The sequence below is a fragment of the Myotis daubentonii genome, chromosome 8 (genome assembly GCF_963259705.1).
Source record: "Myotis daubentonii chromosome 8, mMyoDau2.1, whole genome shotgun sequence".
NCBI lineage: Eukaryota > Metazoa > Chordata > Mammalia > Chiroptera > Vespertilionidae > Myotis > Myotis daubentonii.
The window spans coordinates 39,753,664-39,775,288 of NC_081847.1; the positions used below are offsets into that span (position 1 = coordinate 39,753,664).

General features: G+C 49.5%; 1 protein-coding gene across 1 annotated transcript in view; it reads right to left on the reverse strand.

Annotated features, from left to right (window-relative positions):
• The window catches only part of KIAA1755 (KIAA1755 ortholog), a 34,540-nt gene extending 31,684 nt beyond the window's left edge, over positions 1-2,856 (reverse strand). The window contains exon 1 of the mRNA XM_059706124.1: positions 2,617-2,856. Coding sequence (XP_059562107.1) covers positions 2,617-2,619 — 3 coding nt within the window. The 5' untranslated portion in view covers positions 2,620-2,856. The remainder of the gene's footprint in view (positions 1-2,616) is intronic.
• Positions 2,857-21,625: the final 18,769 nt, after the last annotated feature.

The window sequence follows — 21,625 nt, forward strand, 5'->3', positions numbered from 1 at the left end:
TTGGGGAGGGCATGAGCTCAAAATGAAGTCACAATAAAGAGGTTACTCCAGTTCTCTTCTGGTGCTCTTGATGACACCAAAGAGAAAGTCCCAGTTCAGTGCCAGTATATCTTACACACCTGTCAACACTTAGTCATTACTCCTTTTAACAGCAAGAAAGCAGTCCTGGGGCTTGGAGTCATCCACAGTCAGCCTCATCCAGCCAGAATTTTCTAACATGGATTTGCCTTCCTTGTATTTTTCCCCCCAATTACTTCCTGTCTATGACAAGGGATACTGATTTTTCATGGCCATGACATAAAATTTCCTTTTTAAATATATTTTTAGGTTTAAAAAGTAAATTTATATAAATAAAAATATTGAGCAAATGATAAGTAGTATATTTTATTATTTGCTATATCCAGTCAGTGGATATGCAAAAATGGTTCTGATGATACTAAAATTACAGAAATATTGGACTGAATAAACCTTAAGCTCCTTTATCCTAAGATGCTCTGACACTGGGCTGTTTCCGAACATTAGATTGCCATTAATCAAAGCATCCCACAAAAATTACAACTGTGGTCAGTGACACGAAGGAGAGATATACAGTGAGAGTCAGGAAAATCAGGAAAGGCTTTCCTGAGGAGGTGACATTTGGGTGGAGATGTACAGCATGAATGGGATTTACTAAAGGTAGGAGTTCCGCCCAGCAGAACAGCATGTACAAAGGCACGGTGGCTGGAGGGAACACGAAACATAAGAGGCTCTGAACCAAGGTCAGAGTGTCTGCAATATAGAGGTGAGGCCAGAGAGGTGGGCAGGTGACAACCTTTAATACTTAAAGACAACCGTGGGAAGGAGATCTGCCCTTCATTCCCATTCAGAAGAAAAAGTTGCTCATTCTTTGAGAGGACTACCCAGATCTTAGGGTCTGGGCTTCAGCAAGGAGTTTCTGGATTCTAAAAATAATAACTAAGTTAGGTCCAAAACCAGGTAAGGTTTGGCAAACATCACTTGGCAAACATCACAGCTCTGGGGTGGCTGTGACAGCCGAGTTTGGGTTCAGAATTCATGCTGTCCCACTTCTGACTTCTTGGCAGGGTGACTGTGGGCAGCCACCTAAGCCCTCCGATTCCCAGGTATCCATCTGTGGAGTAGCAATACCAGCAGGTTTCTCTTAGAGTTGGTGTGAGTTACAGGAGCTCCTGCATGTACATTGCCCAGTGAATAACATTAGCTTATGATTATTGCCAAACAGCTCCAACGGCAATATACGCATACCCCTGCCCTGCTGGTGTATGGATTGAGGAGCCTGCTTTTGCAGTGTGTCTATGGTGTGTACACAGGTGTGTGCCCCTATTTTAGCAGTATGAGAGAGCAGGAGAACAAGGCCTGTACATGAGAGGGCACATGTGTTCAGCTGTGTGCGTCAGTAGGAGCATGTTTTGGTGTGTATGTGTGTGTGCGTGTGTGTATACACATCGCTATACAGCAGTGGTTCTCAACCTGTGGGTCGCGACCCCTTTGGGAGTTGAATGACCCTTTCACAGGGTCACCTAAGACCATCGGAAAACACATACATAACTACATATTGTTTTTGTGATTAATCACTATGCTTTAATTATGTTCAATTTGTAACAATGAAATTGGGGGTCACCACAACATGAGGAACTGTATTAAAGGGTCGCGGCATTAGGAAGGTTGAGAACCACTGCTACACAGAAATCTTCTGTGGGTGATGTGCACACAGTGAAAACCCACACACACTCAACAGTCAAGGGGTTAAAGCCCTGGCCTGTCTTCACAGCCCTTTCCCAAATCCCACCACCCCTGCGATCTGTGTGAATCTGCCCTGGCTCCTGGGCCTGTCTGGAGGGGTTAGGATTCTCTGAAAACAGACTTTTCTTTCATTCTCTGCGCGCACGCACACACACACACACTCACGCGGGCGTGGGCACGCACACGCCTGTCCCAACCTTGAGGTGCCAGCCCAGGAAGTCACAGTATGTGGGCACTGCCCTCTCCCCGCTCCCCTAGACCTACCTCCCACCCAGTCCCCAGGGGAGCACTTTGATCAGGGCAATGTGCATAGCTGACTTTCCTGCCCTGAGTCTGAAATAGCAAAAACACCCCAAGTTTTGGTGGCAACTTCCTCCTCTCCGCTCCTCACCCTTAACTCTGCTTGCCCTGCACCGCCTGACTGTGCTCCGAGGGCCTTTAACCCCCACCCCCATCCAAACCTGTGTGGGGACGGACAGTGGGCATGTCTGACGCACAGCCCCACGTCTGAAATGCAGCACCACCCCAAGTTGGGTCCACGGCCCAAGAGCCGGGATTACAGCTCTGACTTGGGCCGTGGGATGGGGCAATATCAAAGTTTACAAGTCATCCCGTCTTACTCGTCCACTTTGCACATGGAGAGCCAGAGGCCCAGAATGCAGAGGGAGGCATCGCCCAGGGATGGGTCTCTGCAACCTCCCCCCGCCTCCACTACCCCTGCTGGGGGCGGGGGGCGGCATTTAAGCAGAGCCCTGGTGGGCTTCTAAGGGTCGTCTGAGCATAAAAGGTTGGGGTCTGCGAGGACCCCTCCAAAAGAAGACAGAGGGAGGTGGTCCAGACTTTGGCAGGCGTTACCATGGTGACAGCGGGGGCGGCTTCTCCTCTCCTGGGCGCCGGGCAGTCCAACCGTCCGCGGGTCCGTCTGTCTGGTGCAGCCCGGTGCCCAGCCTAGCACTGGAGCGGGCTGGACCGGAGCGCCGATCCCAGCCTCATCTCGGAGGGGAGGCTGGAGAGGCCGGGAGAGGAGGTGCCTGAGAGACGGTGAAACCGAGACTGGAGACAGTGAGAGAGGCAGCGGTGCGGCCCCGCCACCAGCGAGGGGCGGCCGCAGGGGCGGGCAGGGCGGGGCGGGCGGGGGCGGCCGGAGGTCCCCGCCTGGGTCGGAGCGCGGCTCCCCGCGTGGGTCCCGGTGGCGCGACGGCGGCCTTTTGTGCCGGCGCCTCGTCCCCCGCCCTGCCCGCCGCGCGTGATGAGAACCAGGCGCCCCCCTCCCGGCTCCAGGCCGCGCCGGCTGCCAAGGGGAGCTCAGCCGGCCCTGCAGCCGCGTCCCACCCGCCCCTCCTCTTCCCGCCGCGCCCCCTCCGCCTCGCAGGCCGCCCGCTCGGACTGCCCACATTTGCAGACTGGCAGAGCGGGGCCGAGCTACCGACTTCGGAATCAGACCCGGTTCCCAGCCCTCTCGTCGTCCACCTTTCAGTTGAGGCATTCAGACAAGTCACGAACTGTCTTGGGCCTCAGTTTCTCCATCTGCAAAATGGGGCTGATTGTGATAGGTGATGACGATGATCCCTGCCTGTTAGCTTTGGCGGTGAGGAGTCAGCATCCTGTGCATCCCAGATAATGACTGCCTGTGTGACCTCCGCCAAGCCTTTGCTCCTCAGCTTTGAGGGAGACTAGAAACTAGATGATTTCTGGTTGGATGACTAGGATCCGTCAAACATTGTTCCAAGCACTGAGCCAGAATAAATCAGAGTCTCTGCCCTCGGGTGATGTACAACCTAGTGAGGAAGATAGGCAAGAAACACATAAACAAGAGAAAAACAAACAACTTAAGGTGGTAACTGCTAAGGAAACAGACAAATGATGGCATTGGGACTGTAAGGGGCTCACATTAGAGCTGGTTGTCTCAGAAGGGACAGAGAATCCTAGATCCGAAAGGAAGGAAGGAATCAGGTGAAGAGTGGAGGAAGGGGGGTGGGGTGGGGGGGGGGGAGGCAACAGACTTCTAGGCAGAAGGAACAGCATGTGCAAAGGCCCTGAGGGGCTATTAAGCTTAAAGAAATGGGGAGAAAGCAAAGGGAAGATGGACGAGTGCAGTAGTAAGGCTTTAAATTCAAAACCCAAGCCTTATTCAAAGCTCATTGCTCACTCCGCAGAGGTTACCCAGTCTTTTAGCACAGAGAACCTGAGCTAGGCGCCAGCCCATCTGGCCGTGTGACTTTCGGCAAGTCCCTTCATACTCCTGGACCTCCCTTTGCTGGCTGTTAATTTGGGACTAATAGTCCCCAATAGTTCCACTGTGCCAGGCAGCCCAGAGGGTCCCTCAGTAGCATTTACTAAGTAATCACATAAGCCCTCCCCAGCCTGCAGGAGCCAGTCTGGACGGGTTTGGTATCACGACTCCAGACATGAGTTGGGAGGAAACAGACTTGCTGATTGATGGCAGGTGCAGAATTCCACTGAGAGTTGGGGGAGGGGGGTTGGAGGTTCTAGAGTCCCAGCTTTGCAGTGACACAGAACTGACATGACACCTAGTATTCTGGGTTTTCAGGAAACAGAGTAACTGAGATAGGTAGGTCAGCAATGGGTTAGCTGGGTATCAGGCGCTCACAGAATCAGCGAGAAGGCGGGGAGCTGTCCTCTGGAAAGCGCGGCAGCAGGCAAGATGGCAGAAATGAATTTTAAAGCCTTGATGACTGACGGCATTACATCCAGACAGACACACACACCAAAGTAGAGCTTCCTACGTGTCAAGTACTTCTCTCAATGTGTAACAGTTATGAGAAAAATGCTACGATTGTCCTCATTTTAAAGATGAAGAAACTGAGGCACACAGACGCTATGCAACTTGCCCCATGTCAGATAGCTGGTAAACTGTGGAGTCTGGCACTGGACAAGGCCATCCGTTTCCAGAAATGATGTTATTAATTAACCCCCTTGCTGTGCTAACTGAATGACTCTCAAGCCTTGTCTCACTCCTAGCTAGATTCAGAGACTTAAAGAAAGATTCTAATCATGTGCCCAAGATCCCCTAACACTGAACCTATCAGGACTAGTCAGTCACCTAAAAGGAAATAGATTGCGTAAGAAGGGTGGGAATGGAGGATCTGAAATGGTGTACAAATACATGTTCATTGCAGTCCACCCCTTGGGCCGCTCGACATGCTTTGCACCTTTATTCCCATGCCTGTTCCTCCAAAAATGCTCTCTACTGACACAGTACAACTCCACATGCACCCCAAAACGCACACACACATGCATACACCCTCATACTGTGTGTGACCTCAAGGAGGTTCACCTTTTGGAACCTCAGATTCATCCTTTGGAAGACAGAGAGAATACTATTTACTTTTTCACAGGACTACGGTGGGGGTGAAATGAGTTAATGAATGTGAGACGCTTTGCACTGCCCCTGGTACCCGGTAGAATTAACACGACAACCATAAAACGGTGTTGTGTTAGGGGCCAATGGTTGTGAAGTCAGCCTGCAAATACCCAGGCTTACATGTTGGATTGGACTGGATTCATCACGCAGGGACTTTCCAGAGGTTTTTTCCAAGGATTGCGCAAGTATTTATTTCCTCTCTCTTTGGTAAATGAATAACTGAGTCGTGCTCCAGTTGCTACACTGGATTTGGAGAAATAACAAAGCCCATCACTGGTCTTACACATGACGGAGTGGAGAAACGGGGAAGCAATGTGGCGATGGGCTCTGCTACCGACGTGCTGTATAGTTTTGCATAGATCCCTCCCCTTGTGGGGCCACAGCTTTCTCAGCATAAAATGGATATTATAATCCTCCCCTCATGAGACTTATGAAAATCCAATGAAATAATTCATTGAAAGGGCATATGATACATCCCTGGCAAATGGTTCTGATATTGATTCTGATGTTCTATTATTCTGATACTAGAGGCCCAGTGCATGAAAGTCGTGCAAGGGTAGGGTCCCTAGGCCTGGCTGGCGATCTGGGACGATCAGGTTACCCACCTCCCCACCTCCCCACCTCCCCGCCTCCTCCTTCCCTTGCTCCCTCAGCGCCCCACCACCACCCCTGGCTGCTCGCCATGTTGCGTGCCACCCCCTGGTGGTCAGCACATGTCATAGTGAGCAACTGAACTCCCGTTCTCCCGGTTGAACTCCCAAGGGGACACTTTGCATATTAGCCTTTTATATATATATATAGATCCCAGGGCCAAGTGTCAGGACATCTCACAGGGGACAGTCTCACTTGGGGAAAGAAAGCTGCCTAATTGAAACAGAAGGTCATGGAATTCAGAATTCATTCATTCAATGAATATTTATTTGTTTCTACTATAAAGATAGCAAAAACTTGGCACACATGTGGACACGCCCTCCTCTCCTACTCATGGGAGACATCATTCATCAGTCATGGAATCAGAATCCTCCTCCACACAGAACCCAGGCAGCTCTGTCTGATTGGCCAGAATAGAGTCAATATCTACCCCTGGACTGCATGCAGAGGGGAGAAGTTCTTCAAAGAAACCAGAAAGAGGAAGATGGAAACACGGGTTAAGTCAACACAATGCTTTTTTCATTACCTATTTCATAAACCCTGGAAAGAAAAGACACGGTTCTCTCCCTTAGTGGCCTTCTCTTCTTGCAGGGGAAAATTGAATGTTTAAATGAGCTTCCTGATACAAGATCTGAGGATGGGGTGGAGGAGACCTGCAGACACAGGTACCTCAGACACTGCCCCACCCTCTCCTAGGATGCCCAACATCTGGTGGCCGGGACACAGATGGAGACAATCCATGAGAACAAAACCTCTCGGAGCCCCTGAAACTTAAAACTCACCTTGTTCAACTGTCCTAAGTTACAGCAGGGAGAACCACCCAGAGACCAATGACACCCAGTGCCACACAGCCCAGCCAGGACAACTACCTGCCATATACGGTCTGCTCCTGAAATTGCTTCATGGCAAGCATGTCAAACTCGCGGCCGGCGCATGCGGCCCGCCTTCGCTCAAGTCCCTGCTTGCCCACTAACTGCCTGGAGGGCCATGGAGGTTTGCCTGAATTCTCTGCCCTTCAGTCTTCTCAGCTGTACAGTGGAATCACTGACCTCTGCTGTGTCTCCCTCCCCTGCTGGCCATGAGGCAGTAGCCAGGAGCATTTGTCATATCCTGCAAGGGACAGGAGTCGTGCGATGCATTGATTGATCGCCCACTCTATGCCAAGGACAGTGTGCTGGGTGCTGGGAAACACGACAGACCATCCCTGCCCCCATATAGCTCACAGTGCAGTAGCGGATCAGATCCTTACAATGAATGCATCGCACACCTCGTGGTGAGGTGGTTAAAGGTGGGGAGCTTATATCAAAGGAACCCAGTAGATTCTCAGGGTCTAGGAAGGCTGCTCTGAAGGCGTAAGCTTAGATCTGAAGAGAGGAAGAATTAACTAGTTAAAGAAGAGCTAAGGAAGAACATTATAGTCGGACGGAACAGACCTGCAAAAGCTCTGCGGTAGGTGAGCAGGTTGGAGGCACAAAAGAGGCAGAGTGAGAGGGACAGGGACCTGAGAAGAGGTGGGAGAGGTGGGCAAGGCTCTGCAGATCACAGGAAGCTTGAATTTTCTCCTTAGAGCCAGGAAAAGCCATGGGGGGAATTAAGGAGGGAGTAATGTGATCACTAGAGGAATCAAAAGATTCCTCTAGCTGCTGGGTGGAGGAGACAGGGGAAGGGGGGCTGCAAGGAAGGAGCAAGGGAGCTGCCATGGAGGGCTGGAGAAGAGTCTGGCTCTAAGGCAGGTGGAAACCAAGGCCAAGGCCTCAGGGGAACTTGGGGTTGGAGGCCCCAAGACCTGGGGTGCTGAGAGCTGTCCTACTTCCCTCAGCCCAGCCCCTCTGGGCCCTGCATCTCTAGGGTTTCTCTCACCCCATCCCCCAGTCCAGCCCTTTCTTGTTATTGTGGGACAGACTCCATCAATGACTCATCCAGGACTTGGGTTTCTTGTTCCAGCCGTCCTCCCCACAACCCCCTACTTCCTTCTGCTTGGAGCTCCTCAGGCCCGCAGTTCTCGACCTTCACCATGTTGGGTGGCAGCCAAGAGCCCTGCCAACTTGGGCGGCAGGTCTAAGAAGGAAGGAGCTGGCACCCAGCCAGCCTCGGGCACCACCCACGTTTTTGTGCTGATGTGATTTTGCTTATCCTCTTCCCCCTGCCAGGAGATCCCCTTTGTGCAAGTCCTGTTCATGCTCCACTCCAGGGGCCACCTCCTCAGGGAAGCTGTGCCCAGGGCACCTGGTCTTTTCATCCATCCCTCAGGAGCTCGCCTTTTGGTGAGGGAGACGGAAGTGCAGTGATGGAGCCGTGGGCTGTCGGGTGGATGAGAAGGAAGCCAGGAACAGACCCAGAGGTGGGGCAGAGGAGGTTTCCCAGAGGAAGGGACGTTTGCACCTGGGTTGTGAAGGAGGAATAGGAGTTCCCTGAGGGGAGAAAGATGGGAAGGCATTCCAGGCCAAGGAAACTGTGTGATTGCAAGTAGTTTCTGTAATGTGGGAAAGGGGCCTAGTGCATTGTTGAGTGAATGAATGTTTGGGGAGAACACTGAGAAATTTGGTGTGGCAAATCAGAATTTGCAAACTGGTGGTGTATGGGCCACACCAGGCAAACAGAGGGTTTAAAAAAACACATAAATTAGCTGCCAACCTCTGACAATAGAGAGATTTCACATAAACGTCTGGAGCTGGGCAGCCTCTCCTTTCATCCAGGCCCATGGTTTCCAGCTCAGCAGGGTCCACACCTGGTGCAATTCTCGGGCCCTGTGGGCATCTGAGGTTTCACCCCCGATCTAGATGATATGTTCAAGGTTCTGGACAGGGCGAGGCACTCAGTAAATGTTTGATAACCAGGTGGATGAATGGTGTCGTGACACCAAAGCACGTCCACAAATTTCTTAAAAACGCCTCCCTCCCTGAGGTGGGCTGGCCTTAAAGACTTACCTTTAAAGAACCAAATGTAGAGGAAGTGAGTGTGTGACTTTTGAGACTAGGTCATAAAACACATGTGGCTTCTGTCTTGCTGTCCCTTGGATCCCTCTCTGTGGGGGAAGCCGGCCGCCATGTTGTTCGGACACTCAAAGAGTTCTATGGAAACACTCAGGTGGCAAGGAACTGAGGCCTCCTGCCAAGACCCAGCCCCAACTTCCAGCCATGAGAGCAGCGACCTTGGAAGCGGGCCCTCCAGCCCAGTCAAGCTTTTGGATGGCTGCACCCCCGCTGACAGCTTGACTGCAAACTCATGAGAGACCCTGAGCCAGAACCACCAGCTAAGCTGCTCCCAAAACCTGATCCAGAGAAAGTGTGTGAAACAATGTTTATGGTTGTTTCAGACATTGAGATAGAGGCAATTTATCTGTCAATAGATAACTAATATGGATGGATGGATGGATGGATGGATGGATGGATGGATGGGTGGAGGGATGAATGAAGGGATGAATGGATGGATAGACAGACGGATAGACAACTGAATGGATATAAAGTGCTTTAAGGAGGGAGGAAGATTCCATTGTGAAAGCAAGTGGGGATTAGATCCCAACTGAGTTTGTCATCCTGACAAGCTGAAAGTTCGTAACCTCGGCGTGCCATGTTCATCTCTAAGTTTTAGGCAGGTCATTCATGCAGCGAGGTAGGGGAGGATGGAATTGATGAACCTTAAGGCTGAGAGGTAAGCAAGAATCTGGATCAGTCATCCTGGGAGACAGGGTGCCCTGCACCTCCAAATCCAGCTTCCTCAAGCAGCAGCCCCCCCAGTCCTCTGCACCCCATAGCCCTGACTCCGTCATTCCTCAGCCATGGCTGGCCCTCCGAACTGTGGAGGTCAAGACTTCGGCATTTCTCAGAGGCCAAGTCATCCTCTTCTCTCAGAGTCTTCTTTGTGTAGAGGAAGCAGTTGCTCCCCAGCTGGTGAGGAGAGGGAGGGGCTCAGAGTAGGGTCAGTAGCATTCAGAAACCTGGGGGGAGGGGGTACGAGGAGCTGTGATGCCATGTGAAGACCCCATTGGCCCCTCGGCATGATGGGGAACACAAATACCAATCACCACTTGGGTAGATCAACCCTGATCCAGTCTATTGGGGTTGTTGGAATGACCCACCACGTGTTCTGGGGAAATATATTGGAGAAGTTTTAATGCAAATCAGACCGCACTGAAATGCCATTTCTCATCTCGGTAACTGGCAAAGGTTCAAAAGCCTGGCGACACATGGCGAGGCTTCGAGCAAACAGGCACCCTCCAACATCTTTAGTGAAATGTTAATTGGCAGCAAGCCTTATAGAAGGGAATTTGGTAATTTCTAATAGAATGACATATGCTGTACCCTCTCCCCCAGGATTCTTACTTCTATGATTTAACCTAAAGATATAATTCCACAAATATTAAAAACATATGCGTATGTTATTCATGGAGGCATTGTTTATAATAGCAAAATGTTAGAATGCCCAAATGACCATCCATAGGCAACTGGATGAATGAGCTATGGTACCACACAAGGGCAAGTTATGAGCCATATAGGCAGGGAGGAAGGTCTCCATGAACCTAGATGGAGTGATGTACAGCATGTGTTGTTAAGCAAAAACACAAAACAGAAGCAAAGTGTAAAGCACTGCATATAGTAGGCTACCTTCCACGTAAGAAAAACATTTTAAACATTTATTTATTTACTCACATACTCATTTAATTATGCAAAAGAATCCCAGGAAGTATAAATAGCAAACTTATTGAAAATAGTTACTCATGTCTACAGCCATACCACCCTGAACACGCTCGATCTCGTCTGATCTCGGGAGCTAAGCAGGGTTGGGCCTGGTTAGTACTAGGATGGGAAAATAGTTACTCATAAGGAGTTAGTGGGAATACAATGGAGAAGAAAGAGATGGGAGTGAGGTTTCCCTGAATATATTTTTATACTCTTTAACAGTGTAAACATTTTACATTTTCAAAAATAATAAAAAGGTGAAAATCGAAACCCTAAATTTGAAAACAAAGAGAAAAAATGAACTTAACTATATGTCAAATTAATATATACTGGAGACAGCATGAACTCATGCTTCGCTTACAATAGATACAGCTGTAGATAGAGAGGCAGATTGATAGATACATATGGAAATATTTATAGATATGTGTGTGTGCGCAGAAGCTAGTACATACACATATATTCCCTTGTTCCATCAGCTGAGAAGGCTTGCAGGCAATGACACCCCAGTAACAACAAGCACACCTAGCACCCGAGTCTTGGTTTCTATTACCATTCTCCGATGGAAGAAACCAGAGCTTTTGGGAGAAATGGCTGATTCTAGGGCTGGAGTAGGAAGTGTCCAGGATGAGCCTGGAGCACCTTATAGTGCCAGAAAGTAAGGAAGTGCACAAACAATGAAGCCCACAATGACGGAGAGGGAACACAGGGACCAACCCCGAGAGCTTCTAATAACCAAATATGGAGCCATCTGAGGGAGAAAATCGAGCATCGAGCTGACATAAATAAATAAGAGGGAGAGAAGAGACAAACCTCCCATGCAGAAGAATCCCAAATAATTTATGTGGATGCTTCACCCTCAAGGAGAGGGAGCATAACTCCCCAGTCCGAGAGTGTGGTCACTCACGGTGACTTCCTTCCCCAGAGCCATGAGGAAAGGGGGAAAGAGTAACATGATGCTGGAGAAACCCCACGGGCACCACGTCTGCCAGGTGCCAGGGTCAGCATCCACAGTGGTAGGTCCTGTTGATGGTATGCGCCCTGGGTACGCTGTGCAAGAATGGGGCAATGGAGGTACAGGCTGCCTTAGACGCCTCCATTCTGCCCCCACCTGCCTTGCAGAGATGCCCGGAGAGGGCAACAGTCTTCTCCAAGTCTGTCCCTGGCAGAGTCAGGATCCACACGCATCATCCTGACCAGGAATCTACCCCCAAACCCCAGAGTGCTGGGAATGGCAGGCGTTGAACAAGCCTCTCTATGGCATCACAGTGGGGACACCCACTTCACAGAGAAGGTGAGGGGCTCAGAGGGCTGGTGGGATCCCCCCACATTGCCTTGCAGTGGCAGAGCTGCAAAAAAATAGAAAGCTGGGCTCCCCAAGCCACCCCGCCCCAAGGGTCACAGCTTAACCTCATTTACCCCAATTCCTGGGATTCTCAGCACGGAAATGTCTCCGAACTCATGGGGACAGCACCTTCCCCCCATGGCCCCACTTTGAGGGCTCCGGGGCCACCCAAGAGCAGCCCGGGTCTCCTCCTGGGGTGGAAAGGCCCGGGCAGTGTGAGAAAGTCAGGCAGATGGTGTTGTGGCAGCAGCAACAGGGCGGGGGCCAAGGTCAGACTGCGGTCTCCCCGGCCAGCCGGCCGCCCAGAACTTAGCTCCCGATGAAAGGGCTGACTTGTCCTCAGCAGCTGTGCTTGCTTTGCTTCCCCTTTCAGTCTGCAGTCCTGATGGGGAGGGGCACTCATCTTCTTCCCGCCTGTGCCCCCGGCCCCACCAGGATGTCCTCCAGGACTGTCCTCCAGGGACCAGCTGCCAGGTTCCCCGCCTCTCTTGTCAAAGCAGAACCTCAGGTCTGCAGGGTGAGAAGGGGCCTCAGAGGCCATGGTGTCCAGCGGTTGCCACATCAGCATGCCCCGGGGACGTGTGGCATGCAGACATGTCCCTCCTCTCCAGGAACAGAACCCCCAGGGCTGGGGGCTTCAAAAATACAGAAGTTGTATTTTTAATAAACACAACTGCTTAGTGAGATGCCTGGGGTTCCACAGACTGAGAACAACGGGGATCCAGAGAGGAGCATGGACTTGCTCAGGGTCACAGAGCGAGCTTTATAGCTAGACCCAAGCCAACTCATTCATTCATTCATTCATTCATTCCTGCATTCATTCATTCATAAAATCACTCACTCGGCACTGACCATACTTGGCTCTGTGCTAAGGGTGGACCACAGAGAGAGTTTGCACACAAGATGCTCACAATAAGCCAGCAAGAAGACAGCTGAGCAGGAAGGGAAGGGGTGTCCCTTGAGTTTGGAAAGAAGTTCTTTCACTCCTTCGAACAACAAATATTTTTATGGAGTTCCTACTGTGTGCCAGGCATTGTTCTTGGCACTGGAAACAGTGAGCCCAGCGAAGTTCCTGCTGTCATCAGCGGGATTAGTCTGCTGGGGCTGTCATAACAAAATACCACAGCCTGGGCGGCTTGAACAGCAGACATTTATTTTCTCACAGCTCTGGAGGCTGGAAGCCTGAAGCCAGGGTGTCAGGCGGGCTGCTTCCTCGGGGGGTGTGAGGGGAGGGTGCGTTCCAGGGGCCTCTGCCTGGCTTGTGAATGGCCATCTTCATGTGCGCACAGCCTCCTTCCTGTGCATGTGTGTCCAAATCTCCCTTTATAAGGACACCAGTGGTGTTGGATCAGGGCCCACCCGCATGACCTCATTTTAACGTGATCACCTCTGTAAAGACCCTGTCTCCAAATAAGGTCACATTCGGAGGCACTGAGGGCTAGGGCTTCAGCATATGAGTTTGGGGGGAGCACAATTCAAATCCTAACGTCCACCTTACAGTCCAGGGAGGGCGACAGATGATAAGCAAATACGTATGTGATGCCTCAGGAGGTGAGGGTTGCTGGGGAGAGAAACAGCGGGACAAGCGGAAAGGGTTGCTCTTATCTATGGGGTGGAAGGTTCCAGAGCTGAGTGGGGAGGGTGGCCTGAGGGCAGGAAGTGGAGTCTTGGGACCAGGGAGACAAATGGGGCTTTCAGGAGGTTTGGCTGAGGGGAGGGGGAGGGCGTGGCGGGGCGGGGGGGGGGGGGGAAGGAGGGGCGGAGGATGGATCGTAGCTGGAAGGAGGCCTGGGATCAAAGAGAAGTTTCATCTGATTTTATGATAGAGAATTCTGTGAGCTTAGAGGACTCCAAAAGTTCAGAAAAGAGGAGGTTCCGGAAGCTGGGAGGAAGGGAGAAGGGAAGAGGCAGGTGTACATGCAGGAATGTTAGGGAAAAGTGGGAAGCAGGTGAGGAAGCGATCTGCTGGGAGTGGAGGTGCAGGGGGTGTAAGAGCATGAGGAGGGGTAGGTTGAGGGCTGGGCTGAGAGACTCAGGAAGCTTGAGTGTGGGGCTCCCCAGACCTCAGACCCAGACCTCCCTCCGGATCCCCCAGCAGCCCCTGTAGCCTCTGTCCTTGCCATTTCCTCCCCATCTCCCCCAGGACCCTCCTATGAGGTCCGTGGGACACTCCCTCCCATCTGCTGTCCACTCCGATCAATGGACGCTGTGTTCTCTCTTGCTCCCCCTCCACATGTCCTCCTATCCCAGGGACCACATGGCCAAGACCACAGCAATCTCCATCTGGCTGAAAGGAAGTTCTGCCTCCACATATCTGCCAATATTTGAAAATTTTAAGAAACTGTTTTGTCTTCACATCCATGGGACCCTGCCCCACCTTTTGAAAACCCGCCAGTAACTGACTCCCCATCGCTCAGTAAACAGAATCCAATCACTTCCGAGTGGCCTCCAGGACCCTGCGCGGCTTGGCTTCTGTGGGGCGTAAAATGTCTTTCATTTTGGGAAGGTTGTAGGCTTGCATAAGGATTGCAAAGATGGCATGAAGACTTCCCCTCACCTAGCTTCCCCTAATGCAGTGGTTCTCAACCTTCCTAATGCTGCGACCCTTTAATACAGTTCCTCATGTTGTGGTGACCCCCAACCATAAAATTATTTTTGTTGCTACTTCATAACTGTAATTTTGCTACTGTTATGAATCGATATGCAGGATGTATTTTCATTGTTACAAATTGAACATAACTAAAGCATAGTGAATAATCACAAAAACAATATGTAATTATATATGTGTTTTCCGATGGTCTTAGGCGACCCCTGCGAAAGGGGTCGCGACCCACAGGTTGGCAACCCACAGGTTGAGAACTGCTGCTCTAATGTTTACATCATATATAACCATAGTACTTTTATCCAAACTAAGGAATTAACATTGGTTCAATGATGTGCTACTTTCATAGTAAACAAAAATGTTTATGGATTTATTTCATTTTTATTGTGGCATAGTCTACAGATACAAGGTATGAATGTACAGTTTGAAGAATAATGATAAATGCCTGGCACCCACCAGTCTGTTTAAAAAATAGAACATGACCGTTACCTTGGCATGATCTGTGCCCCTCCCTGATCAAATCCTCCATTTCAATGATTGCACCCACAGATTTTTTGGTTGTTGTTAATCCTCACCCAAGGACATTTTTTCCATGGATTTTTAGAGAGTGGAAGGGAGGGTGGGAGAGGGAGAGAAAGAAACATTGATGTGAGAGAGACACATTGATTGGTTGCCTCCCCCATGTACCCCAACTGGGGCTGGGGATCGAACCTGCAACCCAGGTATGTGCCGTTAACTGAGAATCAAACCCACGACCCTTTGGTGTATGGGCCAACGCTCTAACCACTGAGCAACCTGACCAGGGCTGCACCCACAGATTTTAACTTATGGAGGTAACTGACTGAAAACTAGGAGAGGCTAATGCCGTTTAAAAAAGAATTTATGCCTGGCCAGTGTGGCTCAGTGGTTGAAGTCGACCTATGAACAAGGAGGTCAAGGTTCGATTCCCGGTCAGAGCACATGCCCAGGTTGGACTCGATCCCCAGTAGGGAGCATGCAAGAAGCAGCCGATTGATGATTCTCTTTGATTGGTATGTCTATCTCTCCCTCCCTCTCTCTTCCTCTCTGAAATCAATTTTTAAAAAATGTATTACTTACATTTCCCAACAGAAGGGGGTGCACCATGCCACTCAGGGCCACATGGGAAAGACATCAGGAGACCAGGGTAGAGGGAAGCACTTGGGCATGGCATTTATTGGGGTTTCCATGAAAAAGGCAAGGCAGGGCAGGCCGAACAGCTTAGGAGAGGCTGGCTTGAATAATTCCAGTGGGCTTTGGACTATAGGGGTGGTCTCCCATTGTCCAGTAGCTGGCCCTGAGCGGGAGAAATATTGGCTTGGCGTGTGAGTTAGATAAACTGGGTCCTTATGGTTTGCTTATAAAAGGCATGCTCTTGGCAGAGCCCTCTGCTATCTCTAAGAGTTGGCTACCCCTGGGTGGGCCATCTCTCTTTGGCCAGCAAGAGTTTGAAGATGTTAAAACACTGTAGACACAAAAATAAAACATGGCTAATATACCCCTCCCTCCACATTCCTACCCCCTGCCCGGGGTAACCCATTCCTGGCTTTTCTGTATAGTTTTACCCCTTACATATAAATCCCTAAGAAGTTTTTCTTTTGCTTCATCTGTTTTCGAACTTTGTTAGGATAGAGTCAGACTGAATATATTCTTCTGTGACTCAGCTTTCTCCCTGGACAGGCTGCTTTGAGATTCATCCATGTGGACACAGCAGCAGCGGCAGCTCACTTTCTGCCACTGCTATACAGTATTTCATTGTCTGCCTATTACAGTGTATGTGGTACAACTGCAGATTGCAATGTACCTATTTTCTTTTTGTTGTTGTTGTTAATCCTCATCTGAGGATATTTTCCCATTGATTTTCAGAGAGAGTGGAAGGGAGGGAGGGAGAGAGAGAGACAGAGAGAGAGAAACATCGATGTGAGAGAGACACATTGATTGATTGCCTCCCACATGGCCCTGACCAGGGGCGAGCCGACATTCTAACCACTGGGCCATAGGGGCCAGGGCCAATGTATCTATTTTGTATTATTAATGAACTAGAGGCCCAGTGCACAAATTCATGCACAGGTGGGGTCCCCTCAGCCTGGCCAGCAATCAGGGCCGATGGGGGGCAGGGGGCAGGTGTCAGCTGGCCAGGGGGAGGGCCCCCGGGAGGTTGGCTATGGGAGCGCACTGACCACCAGGGGCAGCTTCTGCATTGAGTGTTTGCCCCTTAGTGGTCAATGCTTGTCAGCAACCGGCCAACTGGTCGTTTGGTCTCTTAGGCTTTTATATATAGAGATATCTGAGTTCTCTCCCGGTGTTTTGCTATTGCGAACAGTGTTTCTATGAGTAGTCCTGCGTATGTAGCTGGCATACAGGTGTGCTTCTTTGGGGTAAGCCTGGGAGTGAAAGTGCATGTGTATCTGTGTGTACGTCACAGCACAGCATCCACTGAAGGTAAAGGAAACCTGCTTTTGAAGTTCAGATGCTCACTGGCCCCTCCAGGCCCTCATCATCCTTTCATGCTGTCCAGCTTTTAAATCATTGCCAGTCCAGGGACTGTGTAATGCAATCCGATTGTGTCTCAATCTGTATTTCTTTGACTAATAATGAGGTGGAATGTCTGTTCTCATGTTTATGAATCATTTCTGCTTCTTCTTTTATGAGGTTTCTGTTCATGTTTTTGCATATTTTCTATTGTGCTCCTTATTAGCCTCTTCTCATTGACTCAAAGGCAGTTTTATATGTTATGTGCTCTGTGGTTCCATTTATATGACATTCTGGAAAAGGCAAATTTATAAGAAAGGAAACATCAGAGGCTGCCGGGACTGAGGGGTGGTGGTGGTTGACTACAGGGGGACTTCGTGGGGGCGAAGGACTGTTCTATATGTTGATTAAGGTGGTGATTACATGGCTTTGGGTTTGTCAAGACTCAGACATAAACACTAGGAAGGGTGACTTTGTATGCAAATTACACTTCAATGAAAAATGCAAGTAATTAAAGGTGCTATATATAATACCTTTGTAAATTAAAATAAACCAATGATGGGAAAGCTAATGAAAAATAGGTTGTAAGAACATTTAACAATCTGGAAAAACAACCACAATATTGTCAAATGAATGAATGTCTATGTTATGCCGCTATAGGTTCCCACCTATCTGTGCCTATACAAATGCACACGCTGCTAGAAAGACAACCTGCCAGATAAGCAGCAGACGTGCTGTCCATGTGTCTCTCTGAGCGGAGGAGTTGCAGCTGATTTTATTTTCTTTTGCTCCTGTGTTTGCTAATTTTCCCACACTTTGTCCTGGCTCCTTGGAACCGCTGGAGTCCGGGCCTGGCTCAGGGCAGCTGGGAGGAGGCAGCCACACCACAGCTGGGAAAACAGCAGCCCGCAGATGAACCCTGAGTCTCGTCCTGTCCATGTTTGTTTTCCTCCCGGAGCAGACAAGGCAGGAGACTGGGAGAAGGGGCAGACGTTCAGACTCAGGAGCCCCCTTCCGTTACCGCCAGGCAGCCTGGCCATCTCAGAGCCAGTGGCCCCACTTGCTCACCCCTCCCCACTGCCGGGGCTCTTGTAGTTGACTGTAAAGTCAAAGAAGGTGGGCTCCGGTGCCAACAGATTGACTCCCAATCTATCACTTACCAACTGTGTGTATCTAGGCCAGTTACTCAACCTCTCTGTGCCACTGTGTCTTCCTCTGTGACATGGGGATGAAGACAATGCCTACCTCATCAGGATGTTGTATGTGTGTACCTGCATGTGCCCATGTGCTAAGAGCTTAGAAAGATGCCTGGCAAACACTGGAGTGCTCAGTAAATGTGTAGGACTGTTGTGAAAATCCAGCTGATAGATGTGTGTGTACTGGTCCATCTCAGGGCACATGGCAGTGACAGGGTCACAGTTCTGACATCCCATATGGTTACTTTAGGCCTCTGGATTTGTACGGCCATCATGTAGGCCTCCCCTGAGCTTGTCAGGCTTAGTATGTGGCCCCTTTTTTGTCCACACTCCTCCCTTTTGGGCATAAATCAAGCTAAAGGATGCACTGATGACCAACTCTTTGGTTGGATAATGACATCTCATGGTACTAAGAAGGTTCATTTCTAGGAAGTCTCATGCTCAGTGTTTGTCTTGCTGAACGATGAACCATTGGGGATGGGTCAAGACCATAACCTGAATTGAAAGTCAAGGCAGATTTTTTTCTCAAAAGTGAAAGGCAGGTAAATGGGAGGCAGTCAGGTCCCATGGGCCTTTGTTAAGGAAAATACTCTGGCTCTGGCTGATGTGGTTCAGTTGGTAGGGCATCATCCCTTGCACCAGGTCACAGGCTCGATCCCCAGTGGGGGGAGTGCAGGAAGCAGCCAACTGATTGATGTACTCTCACATTACTGTTCCTCTCTCTCCCTCTCCCTCTCTCTCTAAAAACCAATAAACTATTCTTGAAGGAAGGAAGGAAGGAAGGAAGGAAGGAAGGAAGGAAGGAAGGAAGGAAGGAAGGAAAGAAGGAAGGATGGGAGGGAGGGAGGGAGGGAAAAATACTCTGGATTATTTCTAACCTATGAGCTATTATGATCCAAGTGGTGCTGTCTGTCTCACTTCTCTGTATTTTGCATCTAGTGTAACACTAACTTATAGTTTGAGGGCACACCATACACATTTTCAGCTTTCATAATCTGACCTTGAGATGGCTTTCTATTCACTATGGCCCATCTACTTCCCATTGGAAGCACTCACGTGTTGTTATTAATCTGATTCCCAGTATTTGTGCAATTGGAAGCTGTAACCTTAAGGTTTAATAGGGGCCAAGACTGTAAGAACACAGTGCTGTAAATTATCATTACTATCTAAAAGTTCCAGAGGCCCGGAGAACAGTAAGAGTTTCATAAGTAAATTCCCTGTGCCTCAGCAGTAGGAATAGAAGGCCACGTTTTTATAGCCACTTCAGCTTCTATCTGAATTAATATAGTCAGTAGTCCTTATTGGGTTAGGGGGTAGGCACGTTCCCATAATTTGGTTTTAGCATTTATACATACAATTCTTTTTCAATATTCCTCTTCCGCTAACTTTCTGCAACTTCCCTTGTTCTTAGTTTGTCTCTTTTTACTCTTTCAGAAATGAGCAACTTATTAGGACAAACTACTTCCTTTTAACTTCTCTTAAAAATATACACATCCCTTTCCTTCCTTTTGCAATAGCATTTCTTCTACATTTCAAAAGAGAAACCATAAAAAGAGTGTTGTTGATAATATAAAAGTTACCTTATATTCTTTCAGCAGTTATTAGCAGTTGGGCTATATACACGAGGTTTGAGAAAAGCCTAAAGAACAAGCGTAACTATTATTATTATTAATAGTTGCAGACAGGTAAAGACAATCAAACTAATAAAGTTCAACATCAATTTGTAGGAAACCGGGCCTTGTCAGTGTCTTAGGGACGCTGTCTATTTCTGATGGTGGTGGTTTCTCACCTCGAGAAGTTTGTGATCTCCGCTCTAGGTGGAGTCAAGTGTCAGAAACAGGGGCAGATGTCCATTTGAGGTTAGGCACCTGAGAAGGTCCCTTCCAACAACACAGGAGAGAGCCTTTAATGGATGTCTTTTCCAATGGCACCCCCATGATGCCAAAAATGATTTTAAAATAACCTCCATGAGAGGAACTGACTGAATGTTTGTTACAGGGTATTCCAATGCAACTTCAGGCCTTTTCAAGTCACCAATATCCTTTATGTACTAACTGGAATAAAGCCCATTATACAATCATAAGGGCTTGTAATTCCATGTACAAGCCCCTGTAATTCTCCTACTCTTCCAGTAAAGAAACTCAATGGGGAAAGATATAGATTTGTACAGAATCTCATAGCTATAAATAAAATAGTCATTTCCAAACATCCTGTGGTTTCAAATGCACATAATGTATTACCTATTCTTGTGGACTGCCAATATTTTTCAGTGATAAATTTATGTAGTGCCTTTCCCAGCATTTCTATACTACTACAGCTACTACTACTACTTAATATATAAAAAGCTAGGGGCTGTCACGACCTAAAATACCAGATGGACGACCGAACAGCAGGCTGCATGGGGTGACCAGGCTGGCAGGGGGGTTAGTGAGGGATGACCAAATGACTGAACAGCAGGCTGCATGGGGTGACTAGGCTAGCGGGGGGGGGGGGGGGGGGCAGTGAGGGGCAACCAGGCCAGCAGGAGGGGCTGCAGTTGGGGGCAACCAGGCTGGTGGGAGGGGCAGTTGGGGGTGACCAGGCCGGCAGGGGCAGCAGTTAGGATGAATTTGATGTGTCTCAGCACTGTGGGAGGGAGCTCTGGGCTCTGGCTGGGGTGCGGTGGAACTCTGGGTCTCATGCATTCAGGGGCGTGGCCATCCTTCAAACCAAACCCTGATAGGAAGGTGGAGGGAGCCCCATTCCTCCCAGAATTGGCTGTTGACCAGTTTGCTGTCAGCAGACTTCCAGCCAGGAATCCCATTCACCTGCACCCCAGACCCTAAAATATTTTCTCTAATTCCCTTTTAATGTGCACGAATTTTGTGCACTGGGCCACTAGTCTCTATATATAAAAGCCCAACAACCAGAATGGTGGAATTACTGGAATGACCGGTCGCTATGAAGTGCACTGTGGTGGCCAACTAGCCTGATCTGGGCCCTGATCAGCCCTCCCCCAACCTTCAGCAGCCCCTCCCCCTGCTGGCGCCTCCCCTATCCTGATGGGGGTGGCGTTAGCCAGCCAACCTCCTGGGGTCCCTCCCCCCCAGCCAGCCAGCCCCCTATAGGCCTTGATCGCTGGCCAGGCCAAGGGACCCCACCCATGCATGAATTCATGCACTGGGCCTCTAGTAATAATAATAAAAGACAGACAGACCTCTTTGCTTTTGTAACCAGAACCCAAGTTCGACTGCCTGGCACCACAAAAGCCAAACTCATGAGACAGAGGTTGGTGAAAAGGAAAGAGGTTTATTCAAGTGCAAATCACCTGAGAAGATGAGGAACTCTTGTCACAAAGCCCATCTCCCCACCTCAGTGCAGGCAGAGGTTTTTATGAGGAGGGAGAGGGAAAGATGAACAAAGAAATCAAAGGGAAGGATTTGAAAAGTTCTCTATGTGCAGGCCAGGCCAGCACAGTCCATTCCAATAAGGATCCTGAAACTGGTCAAGGGGGGGTTTGATGTGTATCATCCTGGTCTT